The sequence below is a fragment of the Choristoneura fumiferana genome, chromosome 12, assembly GCF_025370935.1.
Source record: "Choristoneura fumiferana chromosome 12, NRCan_CFum_1, whole genome shotgun sequence".
Classification (NCBI taxonomy): Eukaryota; Metazoa; Arthropoda; class Insecta; order Lepidoptera; family Tortricidae; genus Choristoneura; species Choristoneura fumiferana.
This window is the reverse complement of record NC_133483.1, coordinates 16167944-16195632: the sequence shown is the minus strand read 5'-3', so window position 1 is coordinate 16195632 and position 27689 is coordinate 16167944. Positions and strand designations below refer to the sequence as shown.

The 27689-nt window shown below is 36.8% G+C and overlaps 2 protein-coding genes across 4 annotated transcripts in view; both read right to left on the bottom strand.

Moving 5' to 3' along the window:
• RhoGAP100F (Rho GTPase activating protein at 100F) overlaps positions 1–17345 on the bottom strand; it is a 56420-nt gene extending 39075 nt beyond the window's left edge. For all 3 annotated transcript variants that reach the window (XM_074095552.1, XM_074095553.1, XM_074095554.1), the window contains exon 1: positions 17167–17345. In XM_074095552.1, the coding sequence (XP_073951653.1) occupies positions 17167–17253 (87 nt within the window). In that variant the 5' untranslated portion in view covers positions 17254–17345. The remainder of the gene's footprint in view (positions 1–17166) is intronic.
• Positions 17346–26179: 8834 nt separating this feature from the next.
• On the bottom strand, positions 26180–27084 carry LOC141433816 (uncharacterized). The gene is made up of 2 exons (XM_074095918.1): positions 26979–27084; positions 26180–26494 (listed from the first exon to the last, which is right to left on the bottom strand). Exons 1-2 carry the CDS (start codon positions 27040–27042, stop codon positions 26292–26294), a joined length of 267 nt encoding a protein of 88 aa, XP_073952019.1. The 5' UTR covers positions 27043–27084; the 3' UTR covers positions 26180–26291.
• Positions 27085–27689: the final 605 nt, after the last annotated feature.

The following is a 27689-nucleotide window of genomic DNA, read 5'->3' as shown; positions in this document are numbered from 1 at the left end:
AGCAATGAAAAGCAAAATGCTTGATGTTTGTAGCGTGACTGGCGAGGTCAGTTGGGTTCTAGGATGGCGTACATTGATAGCAGTATTTAATTTGTATGAAAAAAAGAAAATCTAAAGACTTAATTTTTCTTAAAAGTCGCTGAACTAATGTTGTTCAGTTTGACGAGGACGATCTATGTTTTAATTTTTTGCTCGTATTACAGGCCACACCCGCTATATTGAAGCCTAAGGTCGGACTTGGCTAGTTTTCATATACAAATTATATTATAGCCTTCGCAAGTTGTAAAATTTAGTAGGTACTACGAGAACTAGCCAAGTCAGACCTTAGGCTTCAATAATTATCCTAAGTTAAAAGAAGCAATGCTATTTTAAGTTTTTATAAAATATTTTATATTGTTATAAATAAATTTCAGGACTGACAATTGAAATTGGCACCCATTTAGATCTCACTTCTTTTGTCATTAAAGACAAACAAGGCATATATCATAATACTGAACCTGGCTCTCATTTCACATTTATGTTTTATTGGGATAATGTTATCTGTATTTATCTTGGAATACTCAATAATTTTCGTCTTAATTTTTGTCTTAATCTATTCCAGTCCAGCTGTCCAGTCAAAATAATGGACATCTTTATAGAACTTTCTGACGGACAAAGATTACGCGTAGGTGAAGAAAATCGTTTTGTTTTAACATGTAAGTAGTTTAGGGCTATATTTATTTTGTATGCGTCATCTATGACTCAGACAGAGTCTATTCGTTATCATATATCTAATAGAGAATGTATGTACATTCCTATGTAGGTAAATGAGTCATTGTGCATTTGGTGTAGGTAGGGAATTATTAAGAGTGCTATGCTCTTTGGTATTTATTTATTTATTTTCCCGGACCGATATGACCTTCAAGCTTTCAAGAAAAGAGCGTACTCCTACCTTAAAGGTCGGCAACGCATTTGTGACTCTTCTGGTGTTGCCGGTGTCATGGGCGACGGTAATCGCTTACCATCAGGCGATCCGTCTGCTCGTTTGCCACCTATACCATTAAAAAAATGCAGGGCACACAAACATGATAAAATATTTTATTTTAAGTTTGGTTTGATTTGTTGTAGGTATTTTATAGGCTTAATTTTGTGTATTTGCAGTACCAAATTAACGATATCTATATTTGAATAGGGTATTTCATAAGAACCATAAGTCAAGCGAAGTCAATATTTTCTGAAACAAAAAACATGTGAGGTTACCTTCCACCTATCTTAGAAGAATACATAAAAACCCGTTCAAGAAAATATGACTCATGGGTTTTCCTTAAATGTCTGATTCATTTGTAAAATACAGGCAACAAACGAAAATGAACAAATTTACATCAGCAGCATTCTTAGGTACATAAGTTTCAGTGAGATTATATTGATTACAACTCAGTAACTTTTAGCTATATTACAATTTGAATCTAAAGTGACACGTACAAATTATTTATATTACGCAAGCAATTGCTTGTGAATTCATCCACGGTACTTCTATTTTCCTCTCTCTCGGGAAACGTGTGATTTTCCGGAATGAAGAACACCTACCTTATGCGTTATTTCCGGGGCGTAAACAGTTTACGTTTGATGGGAAAAATGGCAAGCACAAGGCACTGTTTGGGTTGCAGTGCGGATGTGCTACTCTTACGAAAGTTAGAATTATACGGAAAAATACTGTAGGAATTTATCTGCATTTCTTGTGGTGTAGGTGTGTTAACCATCCTTTTTAAAATGGCAAAAACAGAACACTTTTAGTTTAGCCAGTCCATCCGTCCGTCCTACTGTCGGCAGCTTTTCATAGAGATTCTTTAGTATGAGAAAGCTGTCTGTTAGCAAAATGGATCCATAATAATTATGTCGACAAATTATAATATTTAAATAAAATTATGGTAAAAAAGTACCATAAAGTTTCATGTTCATATAACCTAACCAACAGAAAGTTGGAAAACCCCCGACTTTGTCACTTCAAAGTTCAATATCTCAAAAACGGCTAAACCGATTTGGATAAAACATGTCTAAGAACCATCGCTGAAAAACCTGCTTATAAAGTAAAAAACCGCATTTAAATTGGTCCACACGTTTATGAGCTACGGTGCCACAGACAGACACACAAACACACATAGCGGTCAAACTTATAACACCCCTCTTTTTGCATCGGGGGTTAAAAACAAACATTTGACTTGGGCCGCTGAAGGTTAGAGCATCCTCTACATGTGAAGTTAAAATCATCGTATCAACCTTTGCATATTTGAGTGTCACAACAAACTAAAGGAAACCAAGGTACACCCCAGATATGTAATTAAGTAAACAATTATAACATTAAATCGCAGCACTCTTTCACCATTACTGTCAAGATTTTAGCTCGCTCTAAGTGCCCTCTTTAGCGCAAAGAATCCCTTAAACTAATATCTTTAATATTCAAAATGTTACCATTAAGGCTACTTCACTCACACTCCACGTCGATGCCATTACAAAGTTTCGACGTCAAGATAAGTCTTACGTCTTTTGCGGTGAATTTCAAATGCTACTTGCTCTAAAAAGGGTTGGTACTGTGTACTGATCTCGTATTTTTTATAGGTTATGATCATTCATGAGAGCGGATGCAGGATGTAGAGTAAGCCAGCAACTATATCGCGCAACGTTTTATGTTGCCGATCGTGAATACGTAATATTTTCATTTCTCTTGCGTTTTTACGTTTCACACGTGAATGTTGGCAAGGAGTGAACTCGTATCACGTGTTTTATTTATGTAAAAAAAAGTAATTTAGACGCTCTGCGCTAACAGAGAAAATAACAGCATACTTTAACAAGTTTGCATTGTCATTCGGAACTCGAAACAAAATACCGGGTTTCTTTTTCACTCTCATTTGAATCTTCAATATGGCGAAGAAAACCGACGATATCTAAGCGATATTATTATTCTGGTTGTACGGTGCCTGTCATTAGAAAGAGATGATAATTTACAAAATAATTGTGAACTTTATGTATGTGTCGCATAAGCCATACTCGTATGGTGTCACATATTCTGAGAAGAGGAATGTGCCCAGCAGTGGGACATATAGGTTGACATGAATGAATGAATTATTACTCTGTTTGTACTGTGCCTGTCCTTGAGATAATAATTTACAACTTCGGTTTCACGTGTCTTAATAAGAACAATCGAAAAGTGGAAATCGAAGTAAGTGGATTCTATCCAAACCTTTGCGAAATACTCAACTTTCAAGTGGTAATTTTTGTAAGAGGCGACCCCCCCTCCTAGCTTTCTTTCGGCTAATCCTACACTGAAAATGATCCGACATTCTTTTGGGAGGTTTTGTTTTTTATTAAACAAACGCAAAACACATAATTTATTTGAATACTGACATAAACACAACACACTGCTAACTTTTTTTAATATAACTTAAACGTAAAGGTTTGATCCATATTACGTATCCTACGATATGGAGCATGACAGCACGATAAAAATCACGAGAATAAAATTCCATCGTTTTTGCTCGGATCCTGACAATTTCATTACATCACTCAAATTGAGTAGGCGTCGAAGACTTACCCACTCGGAGATACTCATAACTGTAGGTAAACGCATTACCGCCCGCCCTGCCGCTGAATTGGGAAAATTCACCTATATTTTATAAAGCTTGAAGCTGGTACACGTAACACCTACATCAATATTCCAACTGCCGCACTTACAAGATCAAAAATCCGCGACCTTCGTTGCTAAAGTTGTGAAAGCTCCCAGGAGTTCGAGGGCCCAAGGAGCAGTTCCCGGCTTTGTAATAAAGATCACGTCACGTCGCGGGGCCTTAATGACGTCACAGTTCATTAGGACGCCCCCGCCCGGTCCAGGCTCACACGCCCACTTCTGCTGTACACACGGCTGGTGGGCAGATTTAATGACGTGATAATCACGCTTTTAATCGAAGATCGGAGGCTCAGGGTAACTAGGGAAATTACTATAGACACAGCGTTATAGTGAGATGTATAGGGTTGATATCAGAAGTTAGGAGTTGTTCATAGTCTGTAAGTAGTACGAACAGGTTATGCATTCCGTATTTATCAACTCACTAGTCTCGCTCTTAAGAATGACATGAATAATTATTAATCAACTGCTGTAAAGTTATATTTCAATAAATAATATTTTAGTAAGATTGTTTTTTTGGAATCTTTTTGTATTTTTTATTTCAATTCCAAATTTTTTGTTACTTTTAAGGTCATTCCCAGCGCTGGTCTTATTTTTCTGGTTTTTCTGTGCATCTGTATTTCAGTTTGTATTTTCAATATTTTAGTACTTATATTCTTTTTTTTAGAATTCCGTACCCGAAGATTGATAAAGGGTTTTTCAAATATTAGGGTCTTTGTAAAGGATCTGTTAAATAAACGGAGAATTAAATAAACATACCTAGCCTATTGAATTTCAAAGTACAGTCACCAGCACCAATATCTGACACAATAAGCGTGCTTAAATATCTGATACGACTCTATTTCTAGGACCGGAAGGACGTGTCAGATATTTTTGCACGCTCCGCTGTGGCAGATATTAATGCTGGTGACTGTACATAAACTAATTGTAAAGAAGTACAAATTCCAAACTAGCTGGCAAATTATTTTTCTTGTAAATTTTATTCTGATATTCACTGCCGTGTTCTTGGCTTCACTAGTGGGAATTTTAAATTGTTTTCTTTGAACAAAGCAACGTTAATTATGGTAACTTACACTTTTTATAATTAGTTCAGTCGCCAACATTATTGATTGATCGTTCTTGCTACTTTTCAATTTGTAATAATGTTCACTAATAATCAATTATGACTAATAACTGCATAGCTGCACAATAGCGCAACTTGCTCGAATACATTTTTAACGTTTTCAAAATGCTCTGAAAGCGCTCTCTTCTATTGTTTTTATTTTTACCGTATGTACTTTCATTCCTGCCAGTTATTTTAAAAACAGCTATGTAAGAATGGTCGTAAAATAAAACGCAAGTTGAGGTGTGAGCAATTGAAGCCCTAAAAGACATTCAGGATTGCTGAGTAATCCATCGCTGTGCAGCGCTAATATCACTAAGTGACACCCACGTCACTCCCTACGGCCATCCACACAAAGAACCGTGGAATGAAACAGTCTATCTCTAAGCACAATGCATCATTCCCTGATGCAGGTGTGGAACACTGTATTGCAAAAGTAATGTTAAGTTTTCATGTATTATTTTCTTTTGAAGTTGGCAGTGTTACTTAGTTCTGTTTCATGGTGAAAAAAAATGTTGTATGGCATTACTTCGCTCAGGTACATTTATATTTTCGTTCTTTGTCGATTGCGTTTGCACATAGAAGCCTACTCAGAATGACAATAGAGATAAATATACGTACTGCGTATCAACCAATAATAAAAACCTGTCAAGCAAGTCGGTCTTAGGACTCAACGACTCTATGAACATAAACAGGTAGCTAGACCTTTGGAATGGTTAGATGTTTGGAAACCTCGGTGCGCCAGTCTGTGGCACACTTGTCTAGTGTTTCTATGAGCTCAATTATTTTTTTAATTATTTTTTTTTTCAGCTTATTATTTACCTAATAAATAGCAATAACTATACTGGTGCTGTAACACACTTCTAAAAACGAGCACAACGCACACATTAAACGCTAATCGACGGTTAATAACCAATACCTTCTATCTACCATCTTTTAGCATGATAGTTTGGTGTTATTGATTCTTAACCGTCGTAATCTGAAACCCGGCTCACTTATTAAAGAGGGGTGTGTAATGATTGGTACAACAATTTTTGATTATAATTACACTGGATATAACAACATTTAATATAATTTCATTGGATATAATCATTCAAGGGAGATAATAAACTTTTGTTATGACAACAATCAGTATAATTTCATGGCGTATAATGTTCAAATAGTATAATACATTTTTGATATAACGTTTAATGTATGTTGGATATAAGTATTAGTGGTATAATGTTTTGTAAGATATAATTATTTTTTTCGGTTGCAATCTGTTTAAAACCATGCGTAGATGCGCCTATGTAAATAAATTAGAAAAAAAACCATAACATTATGCAAAAGCTCGCGCGCTGTAAGTTCACAGTTTTACCTAACACTCCTCCTCGCTTCGCTCGTCGTCGAACCTAAACCAACCTGCCTTAGAGTAAAATAGGTTAGAAATAATAGTAGTAAGTATTCCAAATTATGCCAATAGTACATTATACCAACTGAGCTTTATATCGAAAAAAGTTATATCCCATGTATGTTATATGTTATGACTGTTAGATTAATAGTTGTTATATTACAAGTTTTCTGTATCGCTTACTAAGTCTGGTGTACAATAAAGAGTCTTTGTATTGTATTGTATTGTATTATATCCTTTAATCGTTATATCTAGTGAAAATATATCAAATGTTTTATATCGATCGTTACGCACCCATTAAAGAGATTGAACGTCGTTTGTTTTTGAATATCCATCAGGTCCAATCACGTGTTAGGAAGACAACAGCAGGGCCTCGCTCGCCATCCTCTCCTCGTAATACAGGGGGTGGTCGGCCTCCCCCCTCCCTTAGCCTTTCTCATGTCTGTCTCCTTTGAACGGTGCCTAATGAGAAGCGCCGAGACCTAAAATTTGGCGCCAACTCGAACTCTCAAGTACTCTAGAGCTTCAAGAGTCTACGACTGGGCTGGGAACTGGGGCACGCGACTCGACTCTTGCGCCTGATTCACTCAAATTCAACCGTATCTGATCTCCAGTAAGGCAGTACACGCAATAAATAAAATTGTCGGTGACTGAGCGGGTGCCAAATGGCGGTATTGATAGAATTTTTACGATTCTATTTTTAAGAGACGCTTTTATCGTCAGTAACCCGATTTTCCAATTGGAAGGGATATTGGTGGATAAACCTTTTTACGGACGCCTTTGCAAGATGAAACTGTGCCTGTAGCCTCCTTAAGGGTTTAATCCGAACTTAAAAGTGATATAGAAAAAATATACACTTGCTAATTAACTCGTTATTTTTGTTTCTTTACGTCAAGCTATTAGGTAGCATTTCTGCGTAAAATATTATTATGATTTATAAGTATCAAAAAAAGTCTAAGGTGTCCTAGTGGTTCAACCTATACGAGTAAATAAATAAATATAAATAAATATCACGGGACGATTCACACCAATTGACCTAGTCCCAAAGTAAGCTTAGCAAAGCTTGTGTTATCGGTACTAAGCAACGGATAAAAATAAATTATATAGATAGATACATACTGAAATACAAAAGGAAACACCCAATACCCAAGAACAAACATTCGTGTTTTTCATACAAATATCTACCCCGACACGGGAATCCAACCCGGGACCTCAAGCTTCGTAGTCAGGTTCTCTAACCACTAGGCCATCTGGTCGTCTAAATTATTTTAACCTATGGCCTCTCAAGCAGACTATCATGGGTTCTAACCCGTGCTCGCATTACTGACTTCTTTTAAATTCATTTGCGAAATTACGTTCAAAATTTACTATGAGTTTCATGGTGATGGAAAACACCACAAGGAGACCTGTGCAGATTGCCTAGGTTAACCTGCGAAGCAATTTAATGGTTAGTGTGAATTTCCCAATCCGCAGTGGTCACCGTGAGAACTACAGCACAAGCTCTCTCATTCTAAGAGGAGACTTGTCCCCAGCAGTGGGACCTATGCAGACTGTGATGGTAAAATTATAAAGCCAAATAAGTAATATAAGATAGCGCTGAAAGGTATTTACGATATTCAAATCTCAACGACATTATTTAAAACCACTTCTGAAACTTGGTTCCTTACTAATATAAAAAACCAGCCAAGTGCGAGTCGGACTCGCGCACGAAGGGTTCCGTACCTATACAACATTAGACTAGAAAAAAAAACGGCAAAAAATCACGTTTAATATATGTATGGGAGCTCTTCTTAAATATTTATTTTATTCTGTTTTTAGTATCTGTCGTTATAGCGGCAACAAAAATACATCGTCTGTAAAAATTTCAACTAACTAGCTATCACGGTTCATGAGATACAGCCTGGTGACAGACAGACAGACAGATAGACAAACGACAGACAGTGGTCTTAGTGATAGTGGTCACCGAGACGGTTTGGAAACCGAGACATTTTACAATAAAACTACTTGACAGCAATAGTCAATAATCAATCAATCGGTGTGATTTCATTTGGCATTCTGCTTATTCCAAGTGAAAATTAGCACCTTCTACGATTCTCGTAGCGGGTCTACGCGATCGTAGCAACTTTATCGGCTACGAGATTTCTTTCATAATCTTGAATTAGCCATGTTTGTTTATTCGACACTGGGGGCTACTACAAAATTTGAAAATCAACGTTCGTATCGTACCGTCCCTCTCACTCTCGTATTAAACAATATAAGCGTCAGCGGGACGGCAGGATACGAAGTCCGAATTTTGCACTTCGTAGTATAGGGCCTGGAATTAAAGTAGGTAGCTTAATGGTTGAGCCTAGGCCTCTAAGTGAGGCCCCTAAATTTACACACCTCTGAGTTTTTCGGTATTTATTTCGATAAGCATGAAATCCCTGGTGTTTTAATAGTTATAAGTATGAGTAAAAATCACGAATAAATTATAATTAAATGTTATAATTAGAACAGTTTCCATAATATTATATAAAAAAAAAACACTTTAGATGATTTAAAAAGAGAATTGGAAATCTATTAACCACTCAGTTATCAGAAATGAGATCTAAATATTTTTCACTCAGACATGAAAATTGTATTATTTCTCTGCAATTATAAGTCAATTTGTTCGACCACCGTCCTCTGATAACTCTACAGGGTGTAATTACGAATTGGTATTCTGTGAACTATTACAGAGACGCCACTTAATTTTATTTTTATTATTTTGCGGTAGCGGCAACAGACTGAAGTACAATTTATGTACAATTTTCAGCATATTCTATCTATTATGGTTCTCGAAATGTATGTAGCCTTGTGTCAGATAGACAAACAGACTGAAAATTTAGTGACATTAATAAGGTTCCATTTGTCACCCTTCGGGTACGAAACCCTAACAATCAGAAAATTATAGCGAGAGCCGGAATCGAACCCAGCTTCTCACCATATCGTGATATGTGCTTTACTATAGATACTAACCCGAGCTACTTAGTAGATATATTTTTTTTGTGCTCTAGTTTCGATTTGTTTTAGAAAAATAATTGTACAATGCCTATTGTATATCACAAATAGTACGAGTAAGTGATACAGAAACAGGTACACAGGGAGATTCTATGACTTTGACTTTGGAATACTGTAAAAAAACCTGAAGGTAAATTTCGATGTTAAGTTCGTTAAAAATAAGATGAAAAAAGATGTAAACAACGTAATTAACTATATGCAAAATACTATAGGTGTTAAAATATTTTAAGGTGCTTTTCTATACAAGCGGAGCGGAGTATAGAATCCACCAACCAAATTCATTCTAATTCACCTCACATTCCACATTAAGCTAGAATTCCCATATCGGCGACCGCGACTGGCGACCGCGACGAACGACCGCGACTGGGTCGCTTGACCCACTTCTTAGTATAAATCAATATGAAGCACTGGCGGATGCAAGCAACCGCATCATTGCGACTAAGTTCATATTAAGCAGTGGATCGCGCTACCGAGTTGCGTGTCGCGATCGCCAACATCGGAATAATACCTTTACGTCATCACCATATCAGCCGTAGAACGTCCACTGTTGGACTCGTAGGCCTCCCCCATAGACCTCCACTTGATTCAGTTGGAAGCGGCCAGCATCCACCGTGAATGTGCGGCTTTAACCTTTATGCGGAGTTGCGGACATATAATAAACATGATCAAAAGAAAGACAGATTTTAACTGATGTATTGATTAAATTCACACATCTTCGTTTTGCTTCGTTACTGCTGTAGTTACTGGAAAACTGCACCCTGTAGTCAGCACGATTACGGGATCTAGGTAGAGCTTTCCTTGAAATAAAATTACTTAACAGTTTTGTCGACTCCCCATACACAGCACGCTTTATAATCTTCCACAATAACTTATTCTAATGGACCGTATTGTTTGAAATAAATCACAAAGAAAACCGAAACATCAGGTCTTCATGAGAAATCTTTTGTCAAAAAACGGGACAAAAGAATTTGTTCTTTAACGAGGCTTTTTGTTTTTTACTCGAAGAAGCCTTTCATTTAATCTCCAAAATAAGCTTTTCAATGGTTTCTTGTTTTACAGACTAAACAAGAGTTTAATTGGCCAGGTCTTTTGTTATTTAAAAGTTTGACAGCAATCGGTTAAACAAAAATTTTAGCCCTGGGATTTTCTTCAACGTGTCCTTTCTGCTCTCGTTAATTTAACCTAGGTAGGTAATTTGAAATACTTTTACATAAACCGAAAGTAAAATCTAAGCTTAATAATTTATTTATTTTTTTGTTGTGGAGGTATTTTTCAAATAATCCTTTCTGCTGTCTTCTTTGTCAAATACGCCATTGAGTTTTACAACAATTACTTAACAAATACAATGTGTTTCTAAATTAATTCAGAATATTTATGGCCAGTGGTTGTATTAGTTTACTTACTCAAGATTAATCATTTACAAAACTTTTTAGCGAAACAAAACCAAACTATGTGCTGAACTATTCGAGTCGAGGAAACTGAATCACGTACTATGGTGGAACCTTTTGCGATGAGTTCTTTTGCAGATGTGCAGAATGTCAACATGACATTTAGTACCACAAAGGTTAATCCAAAAAGGCAACCAAAAAAAACAAAACCCAAAAAGCCCAAAGAGGGCAACCTTGGTACAATTGAATGCAAACATCGTTTAGTGCCATAGTGGAGGGGCATCGACCTTGTGTTTAGGTGTATGGATATTTTTGACTTCTTTGTAACGTTATATACGTTTTTATGCTTTTGACCGTACGTGATTCATTTTCCTCATCTGTACCTACGACTACGCCTTGTACAGATTGTTGTTGTAAGCAGAGTGGTTAGTTTGCATGTGTTTACTTGGACGAAGATATTAATCACTGCTTGTATTGATATCTTTGGGCATGTTCATTATGCATTTCATTATGACGTCACCGTTGAGTGGCACACTCACTGAATGGTGATAAAAACATATCATCAACATAAACGCTGGCGTGAAAGTATATAAAAAACCTAAGTATACCTAATCTACGCACACATCAATGATGGTGAATTAGGAACAACCTCGTATCTACCTACGTGTAAAAATAGGATACATGGCATCATCATTCAATAAAACCAGGGACATTCCCAGCAACTGAAGAAATAGTTTTTTCAGTTGATTTTAAATACATAAGTGCAGTGATATACACGCATCAGCTCTAAGAGCTGCTAGTGTATTATTTCAATAACAATAATTATAATAATAAACAGTTACCTAGTCAAATGAGTTGGCAAATAAATGACGTCCCAGCTTATCTTTGCCATATAAAACCAACGAAGGAATCATGAATTGACATCTTATAACAATATTTCAATATATTGGCGGTGTCAAACATCTTGTTTTTATGCATATTTGACTATTAGGATTTAGAACGGTTTTGTCACAAGCAATTTGGCCTTTAAGGGCGAATATTGAATTTTAGACGTGTTGGCCGCCCGGATAAATCAACAAGAGAACGAATCTCAACGACTTTGATCAAATTAGATACTGTTTTCTTTCATTATCATAAAAAGTAAACACCTTTAAAAAACTCGACTGCCTTAAAAAAAAATGAAAACTAAAATGGAAAAAGCAAGTCTTGTAAGTCGGGACCCATTACTGGGAATATATGAGCTGATCACGATTTTGAATGAGTCCCGACTCTTGAAGTTTATGTCATTTAACAGAGTTCTACACTACTACACTAGTTCTTTATCATTTTAGTTTTTATTTCAAGTTTTTTTACATGTTCAGCTTGCATTTACTCGTAAGCTACTTGTGTCAAAAAACGTACAAAAAAATTTAGTCAGCACATTTTTGTTAAATCTATTTGATCGGCTGGCAATCTTATAATAATAATAAATCTTATCTACTCTTAAATGTCATCCCGATATTCCGCGACCTTTGGGCTCTCCCACAGATTCTTGTATTATTGACTGATATTAAATCATTACAAACTCCTACAGCTATGGTAAGTTTTCTCAGTGGGCGCTTTCGAGATAAGCGTTTTGAAAACATCTGCCCTTTATAAGTTTATGTTATAAACACCTACGTACCTTAAAAACTTTTGTTAATCTTATTCTACTAAAGTAGTAAATAAATGTTAAAGTTTGGATGGTTAGATTTTTGTTACGCCATCATAAAAATTAATCAACAGATTTGGGTGAAATTCGGTACACATCATTATAAAGCCTACAAACTGAATAATTTGGATTAAAACCTAAAATACATTTTAACCCGGAAAGTAGTTTCCGCGGGATAGCAATAAACGAATTCTTCGCAAACAAAAGCGAGGGCAACAACCTGATGTTAAGTGATTACCGTAGCCCAAAGACATCTGCAGCGCCATGAGGACTGCAGATGCTTTGCCAGCCTTGCAAGAAATGGTACACTCGCTTTTTGAAGGTAGCCGTAGGTAGTATATCGTGGTGTAGTACTTTTGTATAAATTAAAAAATAATCAGAAATTGGCAGAATATTTTTGTGTCAAATGCATTTACACACCGTCTCTCAGGAAAAGCTTTAACTGAAACATCTTGAACACGCTTTATCTAGTTTTCTTATCCGTTCGCATTATTATCCAAACTAAAAGAAAACTTAAAAACTGCTTGCTTGTGAAATCATTCATGTCATTACATATCTTTTGTAAACGTGCAGTCAGCATCCTACCTATTATATAAGTATAATTCGTGAACGAAAGCCATATGTTTCTGTTCATCGCCAATCATTTGTTACAATAACAAACATAAAAAAATTCAACGGAATTGATAACCTCCCCCTTTTTTTGAAGTCGGTTAAAAAGTAGTTAAGATATTTTGACTATAAAGCTAATACAACAAGCAAGTAAAGATTAATATACACTAACGGAATTGCGATGCCAGCGCTACGAGGGGCTGTCGTAGAGTATGACAATGACAATGCGCTATAAATGTACGTAAGTACATCACATTATGCATTGTCATTCATAAAATGTTTTGCAATATTCTTATTTGATGGAGATTTGTAGGCGGCGTTTTATACCGAGATGTAGGGACGTGACAGCTTATACAAAATCTAGACAGCGAAGCCCAGAGATTTGTGATTTTAACTCTAGCTTGTTTTTGTAATTTTTCTTTCTCGAAAATCATATTTTAGCATGACAAACTATTTCAAGGAAACTTGCGTTTAGAAACTATAGTTTTTTATGTTTATTATAAAGCGGAAATATTAAAATAATTGAATAGTTAATCGAAAATTAATTTGGGATCTAAGGAAAAAAAAAAAAAAAGAAAGAAAATACATTTATTGAACGCCATAAAAACAAACATAAAACAAATACAAGACATACATGATGCTATACAGGTCCCCACTCAGCATAATGCCACGGCAAGCCGTGGCGCTGATTTTCAGTGAGGACCTTATCTAAAAACTAATTAACTAAAGTGTGAATTGTGTCAACGATCCCATGTAATGCAAAATGTGGTTGTGAATAACTAATTTTACTTAACAATCCAATGCCAGGAGTAAATCCACAGTCCGTGATTTTATTAGTATGCGTTAAGCCTGCCATTAACCGGGTCTGCGGCGACTAACTTCACTCAATTTGCTTTAAACTCTACGTTAGTTATGTCAACAATGCTAGACCCAAATTTTAGTCAACTATGTACCGACAAAACCACTACGAAGTTCATAGAGCGAAGCGTTAAATATTGTAACATTCGATAAGGCTATGGCTGAGGATACGGGATGCGAGACGATCTCCAAAGGGATAAAATTTCATATGAATTTGTCGTTGGAAAATAAGTCAAGTCAAGTGCAATGTGAAGCAATTATTCAGAAAGTATTGAATTTAATGAACTAAAAGAATTTCCTTGCTCACCCGCGACCTTACGATAGCTAAGCTTATGCAAAATATGCGTGCCTTGACAGTAAATAAATAAAAATCAAAGTACGTTTTGAAGGATGGTTAAAAAATAATAATAATTTGTGGGTAGTTTTGTTTTGTTTCATAAAATATATGTGGGTACTTGGGGAGTTACAGTGATGAATTAAAACGGTGGTTGTGGTTCGTTAGTCTAACAACTGGTAGCATGGTGTACGGTTGTGTCACTCTGAAGATGAGCTCTGGTTGAGTTCGAAACGCGTCAGTGTAGTGTGGTGGTGGTGAAAGATGGGTTTGTGTGATTTGTGTGTGTTCTTACAGTGTGGAGGTGGAGGAACTGCATGAACACGCATATTTTGCATAAGCTTAGCTTTCGTAAGGTCGCGGGTGAGCAAGGAAATTCTTTTAGTTCATTGATATGGACCTCCGCAAAGTAACGCCTGATTCAATAAATTATTGAATTTAAGTTTCAACCATTAATAATAACTGACCCTCATTTTGATCGACTTTATAAGACCACTCAACATGACCCTAAAATTGATCTACGGATTGTTGTAAAACAAATGAATATATACATAATTAAATTTTCACATAATCCATACTTGGCCCTGACCTGAACCATCTAAGGCACTTTCATTTCAGAAAAATCAGTTTTCTGGAATGCAATCTTGGAAGCTAAATTTGACCCACTTACAGTGGTCCGATTGACTTTATATTTGGCATACTTATGTAAATCTGGTGACAATACAATAATCTGGTAGTGAAATCCTGGTAGACAAGCCAGGATTGTCTCAGTAGAAAAGAACTCCTCAACGGTTAATGGCATCGACTTGAAATTTGGTACGGAAATGTAACTTGGATGACAATGCAAGTACATTTACCAAAAAGTACAGTCAGCAAAAAACCTTGTATTAAAAATGTATTTTTTACACCTTACTCCTTTTATACCTTAGGCTGCTATTTACTCTTAAACTACTAATAATACTCAAGCAATCTTATCCGTTATAATTTTCCTTGAGTAATTCGAAGTATTTACTACCATCCTGAATTTTTCAAATTTTTCCACCCTACATTTAGATTTTAGAGGGGAGGGACGCGCCCGATTTTTATCAAAATTTGCACTTTCATTTTGAATAATTCGCATACATATCACTAAATCGTCTTGGCAACCTTCCAATTGTTTAAAAGACCTATCCAACGATACTCCACACTATAGGATTAGTTGATAATAAAATCACCCCATTTTACGTCTATGGGAGGTAACCAAAAAAAAATATTTTAAGTTTTAGAAAGTGCTTGGCGTGACTGATATGTATATTCATGCCGAATTACAGCTTTCTAGTACTAACGGTCTCTGAGCTTAGCCGCGGACGGACATACAGACAGGCAGACAGACTGACAGACGGATAGACATGGCGAAACTATATGGGTTCCAAGTTGACAGTTAAAAATGGATAAAAGGAAAACTAAAGTAACACTTTTAAATTGTTTACCATGTTGCATTTTATGTCAACAATGTGGCAGTAACGAAAAAACTACCCCTGTTTTCTATTCTTTACTGTCAAACTCTAACAATTAATGAATGTTGAAAGAACCCTTAGTCACCGTAGAGCTGAATGAACTTCAATCAAAAATTCAAAAAGATAAACGCTCCTCTCAAGACGTGACCCAGGCCACGCCCCGTACGTACGCTCCAAATTTAAACACAACGCTGAAGGCCTTCAATCACCATAATTTAACCCATGTGATTGTCCACTCTAAAGATATTTAATGATATTTCTATCGCTGCCCTACTTTTTCCCCTATTCTTATGTACAGTTGTAGCCTACTTTGTTAGTTTTTGTTAAGCTTCATTGCGTTTCCCGGCATTTGACATGCAAAGTACGTTGCATACTCGCTGAGGTTTTATTGTCATAAAAAAGTAAATAATAGCTCAGACAGTTTTCATAATGCTCGTACTGCAATAAACATTTGTGGTCAAGTAAACAATTGAAATAAAAATATGAATTTAAAATGATTTTCCTAGAAGAACGTAAATCTTTTAACGGCATTAATTCTTCCGTCATGGTGTGGTGAAAATATAAGTTAAGATCTTAATTTAGAAGTCTGTTCTGCGCAAACGCAGCTTATGTCAAAGTGTGCGACCACGGCAAGTTTGAGTATTCATCTAACCTTAGCGTACGAGTAAGTACCGTGCTATCTATATATCTATAGATAATACTTAATGATTAAATAATCGACTGAATAATCACTTTCATACTGTATTATCGTCGCTTTCATTTTTTTATTGAGGATAAGATTATCTAGAAATTCGTTTCCTAAAAAAATAATTTTGCTGTCTATATTAGAAAATATACATTGTCACAAAGTATTAGATGAATACTCACTAACTTTACTTTCAATACTCTCCATAAGGAGTATCATATAGTAGCATTGGTCATTCTTTCACCAGTATCTATTTACTTATTTTGTTGACTAATACTCGTAATTGAGAATAAATCTTAATAAAGTAGTTGCTTTTTCCCACCATTTATTGTCTTAAGACAAGATGGCGAATGATGCTGTAAGTACTGGAGTAACCTACTTACAGACCATTATCCAATCGACACTAACGAGTTCAAAATTTAACATCTCACGACCAAACGATGACTTAAACTGGAACTGAAAATGCCTTTTCATAGCATTGACATTATTACAAACGCTTAGATAATTAAATTTGCAGAGTTATGTGCGATAATAACATACGAGTAACACTTATTATATATTCACCGTAAGGAATATTTGGGGCAGATACGAGAAGCTTAACGTTATGATCGATTTACTATCATGCACCACGTTCACGTGACCGATATGCCGGGACCACCACTTAACCATTATGCTGTCAAAAAGAGTTCAGTGCGTTAACAGGAAGGATTGAATCTGGACATTGAAATGCTTCAGGATCAGGCTTCAAGCTTGCTGCTTAAGCATTTTTGGGCAGGGTGAGAACAGCAGGTCGGTTGCGGGAGCGGGATCCACGAGTTAGAAGCGGTATCGCCGGGGTCGTCGGCCGTAGAGAAGCGGCGGCGGCCGGGCCGGGAGGGGCGACGGTTTCGGCGCGCGCTATCGATCGGATCGCATACCTTCCTGCGGCCGCAGCAGAGCATCCTCCGAGCGCGCGACTGTCCGCCCGGCGAAGACTTCAACCTGGCCAGCTTTCGCCACTGCATGGGTGCAGGTTAGCGCGGCGAGTGCCGGCGCCGCGGGCCCGGGGTCGCGCGCATCGCGGAGCCCGGCACGCGGGCGGAGCGCGCGAGCCTTCCTCGCGGAGTGCCCGCCGGCCGCACGCGCGTGCGCCCTCGCGCCCCCCACTCTAACCCACCCTCACCCCCACACCCCGCTCCCGCCGCGATTAATAATTCCGGCTACGCTGCCAGTGCGTATGTGGGTTAGTTTTTTGGCGATCGATGCCGCTATTTGGTGCGAGCCGCTTCCGGTCGCTAGACCGTCGCTGCACTCTAGACGAAGGCAGACGACCTATTAATCGCCCCGCCCGACCACCTATAAGCGACGGATTTATTTACCAGAGTACCGCTAAATGTGTGGAATACACTCGAGTGCGAGGGCGTGAATATATTTTTCCTGTAGTTTACGACTAGAAAGTTTGAATCAAAGGTCCAACTTTTCACTAAAACTTTTTGTTCATGAAAACTTACTCCGAAAGTAATAAAAACCTCACACCTGCGAGTTAAAGTGTATCAACACCACAACTCGCTCCCCCTCGCCGTACTACCGTCACCTTGCGCGTGCAAAAACCCTAATTACCGCCGGGGACATAATAATTAGCGGGGCAGGAGTCAATGTTTTCAGTCATAATGAGCTACAGTTACCAGCACAAAGGCTGGACCTCACGGGCCGGATCGAGATCCCACCACTCTTCTACTCTGATTAATGGAATTCCAACGACCTCTGTGTGCACAATAAAAGGCAGCAACATTAGGTGGATGATACACCTAGAAATTTGCATGAGCCACATGTAAATGGTATACGAATAGGTATGTATGTATTTAAACTCTTTATTGTACAAAAGAAGAGAAACAAAACACAATCGACAAACTTTGAGATACTTGTACAAAGGCGGACTTATCCCTTTAAGGGATCTCTACCAGTCAACCTTTGAGTAGATGAGAGGAGTAACCAGTTAGGGTCCGCAGAGTGAGATTAAGTTAAAAAAAAAATTGTGGAAGCTACTATACAGTCCAATACAAATTATTCATCCATTCCAAGCAATATTGTAAAATGCGAAAGTTTGTGTGTGCGTGTGTGTGTTTGTTACTCTTTCATGCTGAAACGGCTGAATCGACTAGGATCAAGTTTGATATGTAGATAGCTGGACGTATACGGCCCTATAGGGCTTAAGCAAAATTAACTGCAATTTGGCCGACTGCGATGAGTTGCCTGTCTGTTTTTCTATGGCATCGTGTAGCTCTCCAACGGAAGGGCCGATTTCAATACGATTTTTACTTAAAAGCAAATTTCCTTGAGGCGGTTGTTAGCTGTTTGATTAAAATCGGATCAACTATTTATTGAGATATTGAAGCTTAAAAATTACAATGTCGGGAGTTTATCAACTTTTCTAAGTAAATAAATTAGGTTATAAAGATAAAATTTAGTGGAAATATCACTTTTATTGGATTTTCATACATATTTTCACGAAGCCAATTTTCATACATATTTTCACGAAGCCAGTTTTCACGCGTGCATTAGGTACAACACAGCCCTTAATTTGGAAATGGCGTGGTATTACCAGCAGGATTGATCGGAGCAATTCCGAAAATTATATTTTATAGCTGAAGCGTCTCCTCGCGACCGTCGTCGTGGTAAATAGATTTCATGCTTAAATTGCATCATTGTGTGTGATCTGAGGCTTGCGATTTCGCATACAAAAGCTGTCATTTGATTGCAATCGCCAGCGTCAGAAACGTTAGGCAATACGGCCTCAAGGTGCTATTGTCACATACTACTTTCATCAAGTTGCCTAATCTCTTTAAAAAATCTAAATATAGGTACTAAATCTCCCATCATTAATGAAAATAAAATCTTTGGAGTGAAACAATAGTACATTACTGCCGAGGCCGGGAAACAGCAAGTCGTGGATGAGTAGAGTTCAATAAATACAAATCCATTTCCATTTCCGCTGAGGCATGTACTCGTATAGTGCTTTTCTCCAATATTTAATGCGATATTAAATTAAATGCTCAGGCACGGTTTTAAAAACTTGCCCTTATACTTTCCCGCGATACTTGTTTTTTTTTTTAATGTACACGACACGACTCGTAATGCCATTTCAGCAGAAATAATAATTTAATAAAAAAAAAGTTAAATGCAATGAAGCTTAGTATATCTAAATTACAGTTTAAACCACTACTGAGTGCTTTTTTGTTACTTCATCCATTTTCTTTTGTTACCATTTATTCGGTATCTTAAATTGTGCTTGAACTCAAAATTAAAAAAAAACAATGGCACTGTTCGAGACAATTTCAAAGACGCTGTTTCTTCTTAAATTGAATCTTAGACTAGGATTTAAAAAGAAAAAAGGTAGAAGGAATTTGATCGTCAGGCTGTTTAGATTGACTTACCTAGTCAAAACGTGAATTAAAAAAGTAAAAAACCTGCATGGTAATGGAATTTCATACAATTTCTCGAGGAGTGTTTTTTTTTTAATTTGTGTCAGTCTATAAGGAAGAACTTCGTGTACTATGCTTGCGACAGTTCGGCGGACATTTCCAAGCATATTGGAGAAAAATAAATTATTGTGACCGTTCGTAGTCCGTAGAGGAAGCGCGTAGCGCGTAGCAGTACCGGCCGTAGCACAGATTCGTAGAACTCGTAGTACACTGCTCATTACGTAGCTGTTAGGCTGCGTTTACACCAGAGATGTGCGAAGATGTGTTGCGAACCAATAGAAACGCTTCATTTACTTATCCTCGCTCCGCTCAGCTGTTTCCACTGAGCTGCGCTGCGCGAGGATTGGTTAATGAAACGTTTCTATTGGTTCGTGAGAAGCACATTCCTCGCATATCTCCGGTCGAAACGCAGCCTTAGAGTAGCTGTAATTATTATGAAAAACCGGCCAAGTGCGAGACGGATTCGCGCACCGAGAGATGCATACAAATTTTTAGGTATCTACGAATCCAGTGGTGGCAGAGCCCCTCTCGTAACATAACAAAATTTGGGCCTCCCATAGACGTAAAGTGGGGGTGATTTTTTTTCAATTCACCATTCTCGGCCTGATGCTGCAGCCAGGATATCCAGAACACTAATAAGTACACTCTTGATAAAACTATAGCAGATTTATCGTGTTTGGATTCGTTTCGAACAGTATTTGATTCTACATACAATGCAATGGTGGCAACAGGATGAGCTGATGCTGCAGCCAGGATATCCGGCACACTAGTACACTCTATAAAAAATAATAGCACATACTTATGTCGTGTTTAGATTCGTTTTGATCAGTACTTGATTCTACATACAATGCAGTGGTGGCAACACGACGAGCTGATGCTGCAGCCAGGATATCCAGCACACCATAATACTCTTGAAAAAATAATAGCAGATATGTCGTGTTTGATTCCTTTTGATCAGTATTTGATTCTACATACAATGCAATGGTGGCAAGGCTATTTTTTACTGGTGTGTCGTGAAACTTTGATAAACGAAAAGTGTGTCGTTAAAACGAAAAGGTTGAAAACGCCTGGTCTATTCTGTGGTTTGGGGTTGGGGCTATAATGTAAGTTTGTACATACAAATTGGCCATCGATATTATGTATTCTATTATTACAAGCCTTTATTAAATTCACCTCGTATTTATGTGATTAAAATCTTGCATATGATAACAAAACTGTATATATACAGATAACAAAAATATGGTTAGCAAAAAAATCTTATAAGTATTATCAATGATTTTTAACAAAATTTACTTATGAAAGACCACACATTAGATATAAAGGGGTACCTTTAAACAGCACTCAGACACTTAGTCACTAATAGACTTTTCAATAAGATAAAAAAATAATCACTACACTAACGAAAATCCAAAAATAACCCAATATTCATGTAATTGAACAATCCGAACGGTTCATTTCGTTATCTTGATGGCGGGTGAGTGATTGACTAGTTAATAACGTCTGCTGATGGAAATGACGTCTGCAGAATGTAGGTATATAACAAACTAGTAAATAAGTGGAAATATACAGCGTGTAACTTCGTAACATCAAACCCTTTTAAGAGATTTACAGAATAGCTTATTTGTTTGTAATTAAAACCAAATATAATAAGTTTGCAACTGTGTGTGTGTGTGTGTGTGTGTGTGTGTGTGTGTGTGTGTGTGTGTGTGTGTGTGTGTGTGTGTTCTCTATCGTTTGCCCGAATTTCATATGCCCGAATGTATCGTTTTCTAGAATTTTCATTTGCCATAAAGTAATTTATTTCTGTAGATCGATTTAGATTATTTATTTAAGAAAAATATTTCATATTCTTAAAGAAACAAAATATTAAAAAACTCCTTAGAAACTACACTACACAATAAACAAAATAAAATTAACCTAAACCTATAACCTATATGAAGTAGTAATTTCTTCAGAGTTGATATTAAACTAACCTAACCTAACCTTCTGCATTCTATATGATGACATTAAAAAAAAACTGAAAACAGCACGGGTCTATATATTTTATGGCAAACGTTGGTATGGCAAATGAAATTCGGGCAAATAAAATTCGAGCAAGTAAAGGTAAACGTTGTGTGTGTGTGTGAGGGTGTTTGATACTCCTACACGTTGAAACAACTGAACATATGGGGCCAAATTTGGTATATTATATGTATAGATAGCTGGATCTCTGGAATAACACATACCTAATCATAATCTATTTATTCCGATATTCCCACGGGATTTGTGTATAATTCGAAAATTAGTATTTAATGGTATTTAGTAGTACTTAGTGTCAGAACTGATGGTAACCAAGCGAAACCCAAAAAAGTGCAGTAAACTCATAAATTATGATAAACGTATAGAATCCGAGTCCCCGAATCCGGCGAGCATATGTGAAAAGACTAATGAATGTGGTGGCTGAAATCAGCGCTGGGATGTTTTTAACGCTTCAGCATTATGCTGAGCCAGTGTCCGATTCATAACTGCAATGACACATACTTTGTGTTGTTTATTTGTACTCAATACTATTGTTGTGTCTTGTGTTGTGAATAAATGTATTTTCTTTCATTCTTTCTTTGAATGTTGAGAAAGCAAAAGACGTATGTCAGGATCGTAGCAGGTGGAAAAGTCTCTGTGTACCCCTTCTTTGCGAAAGAGGCGTGATTGTATGTATGTAAAAATAAACGTGTAAGATCATTAAGTTTTACTAAGTTAAACTTACCTGCTACGACGACAAATTTAGCAGGCAGCTTTAGTTTAGACATCAAAATACATAAGCCAATAATAGTTTCTCATCTTAATCTAGGTCGTTCGTATAACTTGTTTATAAATAACATACTTCGTTCTTAAACTTTTCCCGTGCTGTTGTTCTAAATAGGTTCTACTGCTACTGCGTAATCGAAGTTGTCAGGCAAGCAGGCAATTTGCCTGGTTCCGGAGTATTAAGGCTCTGCAATGCTGACAGCAACGTGATCGTAAGAATTTTCAATTTAGCTTGTGGTCAGTTGTGATCAGAAGGGCGCACTATTTTTTTAATTTCCTTAAGTAGGTACTTGTGTATTTAATTGTATGTATGTATGTAAACTCTTTATTGCACATAAAAATAAGGCGAGCTTATCCCTAAGTAGGGACCTCTTCCAGCTAACCTAGTTAAGAGAAAAAAAAAAAAAAAAAATTGTTTGGAGTTTGTTACAAAGAACGAGAATTGTATATGCGTATACATATTTAGTAACGCTATTTATAATTAGGTTGACTTTAGTGTAGTATGCAATACGAACCTAAAAGGCCTAACAAACGCTAGAGGTTGCTACTACGCTACTTAGCAGCAGCAGCGTCTTGTTCTCTTCGTGTCGATTCCTGTCCAGCGTGGTTTATAATTTAATGTTCGAAGCGATTTGTTCCGTATATTTTTATATGCTAGCGTTGCCCGCGATTCCGTCCGCTTAGAAGTATGAAAAATATTTTACATCCTATTCTTAGACCTACCGAAAATACACAAAAAAAAAACGGTCGAGGTTTCGCAGGAGTTTGGTTACAAACAGTGTGACACGAGAATTGTATATGCGTATACATATTTAGTAACAAATACCAATATATTTATAATTAGGTTTCTTAAGATCCTTTAGTGTAGAAATAAATAATAATAATAATACATATTTTTTCCTTTGACAGAACTTGGTCTCTATTTACAAGCTTTTCACGAATTTTTCCTATGCATACATATCTCAGGTTGCTTATTTCTACTACGCTACTTATGCAGCAGCACTAGCGACATCTATGTTCCGCTCTCATCGTGTCTAGATTCCTGTCCAGCGGTGGTGTAGGGGTTTATAGCACGCAGCACGGATTGCTGAGGACCTGGGTTCGATTCCCAGCGCTGGTCTCTTTTTCTGGTTTTTCTGTGCATCCATGTCTCAGTTTGTATTTTCGATATGGTTTCACGGGATACCCGTAAAAGTAACAAATTTGGAGTTGAAATAAAAAATACAAAAAGACTCCAAAAAACTTTCCTGTGGCATCTGGCATTACCTACTTCACTCATGACTTAGCGACATTATCGCCTGAGAGCGCAGGACAACTGCAAATCTAGAAACTGTGTCAACTGCTACTAGAGCTTAAGGGCTTTAAGCCAGCGTTAAATAGGGAAATGTTTTCTTCTGCAAGTTGTACCTACCTACTAGGGAAATAATTATTATACTCACGCCGAAGAGTTTCAAAGTTTGACAATTCGATTTTATAAATTGTGCAGATAAACCTTCAGAACGCTTGTAACTTTAAATGCCTTCGATAACTTCAAGGTAATTTATCGACATGCCCAATTACTTCATTTTATTACTATAATTACATTTTATAACTAGTATTTTTTATGTATTTAGTTAATTGCTTAGTCCAGACCGTTGACTATAGTGATGGAAACTTTGGCATAGATTATTGCAACTGCAACTGGCTGTTTATACCATGTCAGATGGAATTCTTTTAAATTTCTGTGTAGGGCTCCATCGAAACTATCGATGTCGAAATTGATTTTTTTTTGTCGTTGTTTATTAATAGGTAAATATTAATTAGTCGTGTAATACCAAACCACGACTTTATTGTGACAATGACCAATTAAATCACTACAAATCAAATTGCCGTTTTCCTGAATTATTAATTAAAATAAAAGTAAGGTACTTAGGAACGTAATGCAGTGTAAAATACTGGTACCTATCTAACCACTAATTCTTACAAAACCATGGAATAGAATAAATAATAAATCCAATCGATCCATGTTGCTACAATCACAGCAACTATACCTAGAATGGGGTGGATTTTAAAATTAGCTTACTGGTCGTCAGGCGGTAGCTGGCTGGGTACCAGCTGGGTACAGCCGAATAACTAATTTTCTTAAAAATAGATCGCTTTCAACAATTTTTCCACAGACATACAAAATTGTTGGGTACGAATTATATACTACCACTACCTATCTAATTGGTAAGGTACGTTGCGATCTTTATCTTATTGTCTGTGACTGCTTTTTCAGAAGTAATACGATAACGTATGTAAATTGTGCAGTTAAGTAAAAAGATAATTCTCAAAGTTACGCTATCATTTTTTTCAAAGAATTACTGCTGTACTTAAAAGACCTTAAATAATTACAGTTAATTAATTTGTTACTATTTCCAGGTCTGTAGAATAGAATAGAATAGAATAGAATAAGTTTATTTGTGCGTAGAAATGTTTTTTTATTGTGTACAGTCGAACCATTTAATTCCTGACCAGTGACCAACCGTAGAACGTTCTCACAGTAAGTGTCATGATATAAATTCCCTTGTCAAGCAATGCAATGCCACTATGACTTTTTCTACGAAAAGGTTCCTAAAACTTCAATAATGTGCCTCAGTGTTTTAAAAAAGTTGCCTTAAAACATCTTTCATCGCATGCGCATCTTTCATGGAAACTATTGATAATAGAACAAAAACATCACGTACTAGGATAGAACCTTTTCGTTATCAATTTCGCTGTGATTTATTTGGTAAATGTATGGGATATCACGCTCTAGAGCTCTACCGCGGTCTTGATTGTTATTTACTTAGATAAAAAATATTTTAACAAAACAAGTCAGTCAAAGAAAAAAATTATAGGATTATACACATAGTGATTATCAAGGCATAGGGATGTGGCGTATTATAACGGTTTAAAAGATGTTTTGTTTTATCCTATTTAAAACAAGTTAGTCCTCACAAGGAGGGACCTACATTAAATAGATCCATGGTAAATAATAACCTGGATTGTTCCCTCACATTATGTATTTATTAAGTACTCAATCTACGTCGTATTCAAACGTACTTAAGTAGGTACTAACGGAATACTGGGTTGACAAATTCCAACATAACTTTGGTTTGCATAGGACCCGTATCTCAAACTTAACTGTCACTCTGGATCGAGTTTCGGAGTAAACCGAAGTGTATTATAGATAGGTACCTACACAAATGAGTAGACTACATACCTACACCTACTCGTAAATAAGTAGCTGCGCTGCTACAAAATAATTAAAAGCCATGGTAGTCTACTGATTCGTCTTTCAAACAGAGGATCGTGGGCTCAAACCCCGGACTTGCATCTGTCTGCGCTTTTTAGGTTTCAGTACCTGGGCGACCGAGTCGTTGAAGCCGTTTCCGATATATCTACAAGAAAGATGTGCGAAATTATATTTGAAATTTACCGCGGCCGTCCATAAAGTATACGTCACACCAATTGTTTTGTTTCTGTGTCATAAAGCGCCTTAATGTGATTAATTTTATTTTTATTACTATATTTACTGCGAAACAGTAATGTATAATATACAGCGACTCCTACCGCCATCTAGTTTGGTATCACATATAACAACTGCAACAACCTACATCGCACTCGCGCTATAGAAAATTCCCCGTTCCCCTCGACATGGTTAGTCGCATAAATACTACTTCCATAAAAAAAAAATATTTTATTTAAAACTTTTTACTGATGCAGTGTTTTTAAACATTCCATGATAACAATAGGTAATAAACAAAAATGTAGCCACAGTTTACATTCCCAGGTATTTAACATTTCTCGACGCATTTCCCAGAATCAAGGTCCCGCAGTAGACCGGGTGCGCACCAACAGTTGCAGATGTAGTTAGGATGCGCGGACGCATGCCGCCCCCCGCAGGAAGGCTCGGGGCCCCCCTGCTGGACACGACAGTCGGGGCCTGGGTTGTACTCGTTTGGGGGACATTCTGCCGAAAGCAGGGGCTGATCGTAACCTATAATAAGAGTGTTTGAATGTTTTAATAAAACAAAATAAAAACAGCCTGTGAGTACAACATAAATTACTAAAAATAACTTCACTACATTGTTCAGTCACTAACAAAAGACACCGAACTAATATTTATTGGGTTGGTTTGGGACTTAATCACGAACTATTTTATTACTAAAATTACTTCCACGTCGACTCGTGACCACGGCTGCTACAAATGTGGTCGAAACGTCGAGCTAATTTTAACAATAAATAAATAAATAAGTAGCAGGATTAAATCCCGAAAAATATTAGCCATGAGTTAGAATCGTTGAAGACACTGAAATCCTCATGATATTGCAGTCAATTAAAGGTCGAAATTTACCTATAGGAATACAATAATTTGCATTTAATTGTAAATATGTAGACATCCATTTCCTTATGCCCTCTGCGTCAAGATTAAATTGTAATCAAAACAATACCTAAACCAATGCAATAATTTGTAAACTCACCTTCGCTCGCCGACCGACAAACGGCCACGAAAATTAACACAACTAAAACAATACAGAACCTCATGGTTACAAACCAGTGAATGACGATATGTCCTCCATCTCATAGCATCTTATTCAATAAATACTGAATCTATTAACGTATAGCGTCTAACTCTTACGTGAGCATTATGTTAAGACCTTATTACTTGAGCATTAAAATCCTATTTCAAACATCTCAGAAACTATTCTAACTGAAGTAATGACAACATAACATAAGACAAATGAGTAATCAAGGATGACGCTTGTTCTCGATAAGGTTATCTTCTGACCATTAATTTGGTTTGAACCATTAAATGGCTAGATTATCACTAAGATAGACCACAATTCCACATTTAATTTAGTAAATAATCGACCGCGCGGTAGAATAAATTATTCTAGATTGTTTTTATGTTTATCTACTAACTGCGGCGTATAGTCTAAAATAAGGGTTATTTACTATATGAATCGCACAATAGCGTAGGTCCGAGTATACCTACCTATAATTTCGAGCTGTAGCAAAGAGTAAATTTTCTCACATCATCATCATCATCAGCCGGAACAAGTCCACTGCTGAACAAACGCCACAATGAACGACAACTCGCCACTTGCATCCACCGGTTTCCCGCAACTCTCACGGTGTCATCAGTCAGTATGGTCAATTTTCGTGTCAATCGGGTCAGTCGATCAGGTCAA

Bases quoted from the DNA above. Each gene is read 5' to 3' on its own strand.
- LOC141433816 (XM_074095918.1), bottom strand. From the start codon at position 27,042: ATGAGGTTCTGTATTGTTTTAGTTGTGTTAATTTTCGTGGCCGTTTGT. The intron at 26,495-26,978 runs GTGAGTTTACAA...CTCTTATTATAG, and splicing joins TTGTCGGTCGGCGAGCGAAG to GTTACGATCAGCCCCTGCTT.